Genomic DNA, 1,877 nt, shown 5'->3' with positions numbered 1-1,877 from the left:
AGAGGTGCCGGTGGAGCCCGGCCCGGGGAGCAGCGAGGTGCTGGGCGATAGAGGCATGACTGCAGCCTCTGTTCTCTTCCCTGCCCCTTCCCACTGCTCTGCTTTTGTGAGCGGTCTGGAGCCGGCTGCTTCAACGTGGCACTTGGAAGGACCAGCGCTGGTGTGTGGACAATGGGTGACAATAAAGCCATCCTAAACCAGCTGAGCCTGGGAAGGCACCAGGGGAGCAAAGGGATGCTGGAACTGGCTCCAGGTGGGAGCAGCCAGACGGCCACTGTAATTAGGTTTAAGCTGGAGCTGGATCAGTCTTTGCAGGGGATTATGACCCCTCCATCTGCGTAGGCGCTGTGGGGGGTCTGGTGCCCTCCTGCTCGCTGTCCTGGCACGGACGCAGCATTATGGGTGAGCCCTCAGGTAAGGGGCAGCGCCTGCCAGGGCTGGTCCCCCTGTGGCCCCGTGGGTCGGCGTGGGAGGGCTGGATCCAGCCCAGGGGCCCACTTTGTTTTTGCAAGGGCACTAGGAGCTGGAGCAGGGCTGAAAAATAGCCAGAAATATGATTAGAGGATTGGAGAAAATGCCTTGGAGTACAAGCTTTAAGAGCTCAATCTGTTTAGCCTATAAAAATAGAAGACTGAGGGTGACTTAATTACCAAGCATAATTACTTCACAGGCAGAAAATACCAGGTAGTGGAAGTCTCCCTTTAATCAAGCAGGGAAAGGGTGCCGGAGAGCCAGGGGCAGGAAATTGAAGCCGCAGACAAATTATAAAGCACCGCGTCCCCGCGGCAAAGCTCCCCAGGGGTATGGACGGGCTCCCCGGGGATGGCGCACCCCTGCAGCTACGCTCTGGGTAACAGTCTGCGCCCGCGCGGGCCAGGGCGGGTGAGGCTGTTCCTCTGTTCCCTCCCTTCCCACCCAGGCAGCGAGGGGCCGGAGCGGGTTTTCTGGTGGCTGGGTGCCGAGTGGTGGGCATCGCCATTGGGCGCGTGCTGGCAGTGCCTCCATCCTCCTTCTCTCTCTCTCTTGCCAGCTGGGGTGGGTGCCAGGGCACAGTTTTGCCAGCGAGACATGGGGCAGGAGCGGAGATATTGATGCCTCTCCCGGAAGTCCCCAGAGCCATGACTGCAACTGTGCAGACACTGCGGTTCAAGCTGGTGCCGCACGAACCGGGCCAGGAGTGGGGGTACAGCTGCCAGCAGGAAATCGAGCGTCGCTACCAGGTGGTGCCCTCAGTGGTGTGTGCCATGTGCTGCCTCTTTGGCATCATCTACTGCTTCTTCGGTGAGCCAGGCCAGCCTAGCGGCTGGTGGGGCAAGTGGGGAGAAGGGCGGGGGAAGCCGGGGGGCTGCTGGCTGTCCTCCCCTTGACTGCAGTGGTGTCTCCGCAGGTTACCGCTGCTTCAAGGCAGTCATGTTCCTGACGGGACTGATGTTCGGCTCCATCATCATCTTCATGCTGTGCTACAAGGAGAGGGTACTGGACACGCAGCTGAGTGTGGAGGCCTCAGTGGGCATCGGGCTGGGCATCGGGGTCCTGTGTGGGCTGGTCACCATGCTGGTGCGCAGCGTCGGCCTCTTCATGGTGGGGCTGCTCCTGGGGCTGCTGCTGGCGGTGGCCACGCTGGTGGTGATGGAGCAGTTTTACCACCCACCGACGGTGTGGATCCCCATCGCACTGCTCCTGGGCGTTGGGATGCTCTTCGGCCAGCGTTTCTTCCCCCCCCTCTCCACTGCCGTCTTCGGCAGTGCCATCATGACCGTCACCGTTGACTACTTCATTGAGCTTTTCCTCCTGGTGCAGTACATCTACGAGCGCATCAAGGTGGCCCCTGCTCGCCCTGTATGCTGGTACAGCTGGGTCATCCTGGGTGTCTGGCC

At 60.8% G+C, this 1,877-nt stretch overlaps 1 protein-coding gene across 1 annotated transcript; it reads left to right on the top strand.

The window, feature by feature from the left end:
• Positions 1–1,091: 1,091 nt before the first annotated feature.
• TMEM198 (transmembrane protein 198) lies at positions 1,092–1,869 on the top strand (the record flags this gene model as incomplete). Its single annotated transcript, XM_010293209.1, has 2 exons — positions 1,092–1,281; positions 1,388–1,869. Coding segments are annotated over exons 1-2 (672 nt in total), but the record flags the coding sequence as incomplete, so codon positions are not given.
• Positions 1,870–1,877: the final 8 nt, after the last annotated feature.

This window comes from Phaethon lepturus, unplaced genomic scaffold (genome assembly GCF_000687285.1).
Source record: "Phaethon lepturus isolate BGI_N335 unplaced genomic scaffold, ASM68728v1 scaffold35878, whole genome shotgun sequence".
Taxonomy (NCBI): domain Eukaryota; kingdom Metazoa; phylum Chordata; class Aves; order Phaethontiformes; family Phaethontidae; genus Phaethon; species Phaethon lepturus.
The sequence above is the reverse complement of the archived record's forward strand: the minus strand, read 5'-3'. Positions and strand labels throughout refer to the sequence as shown.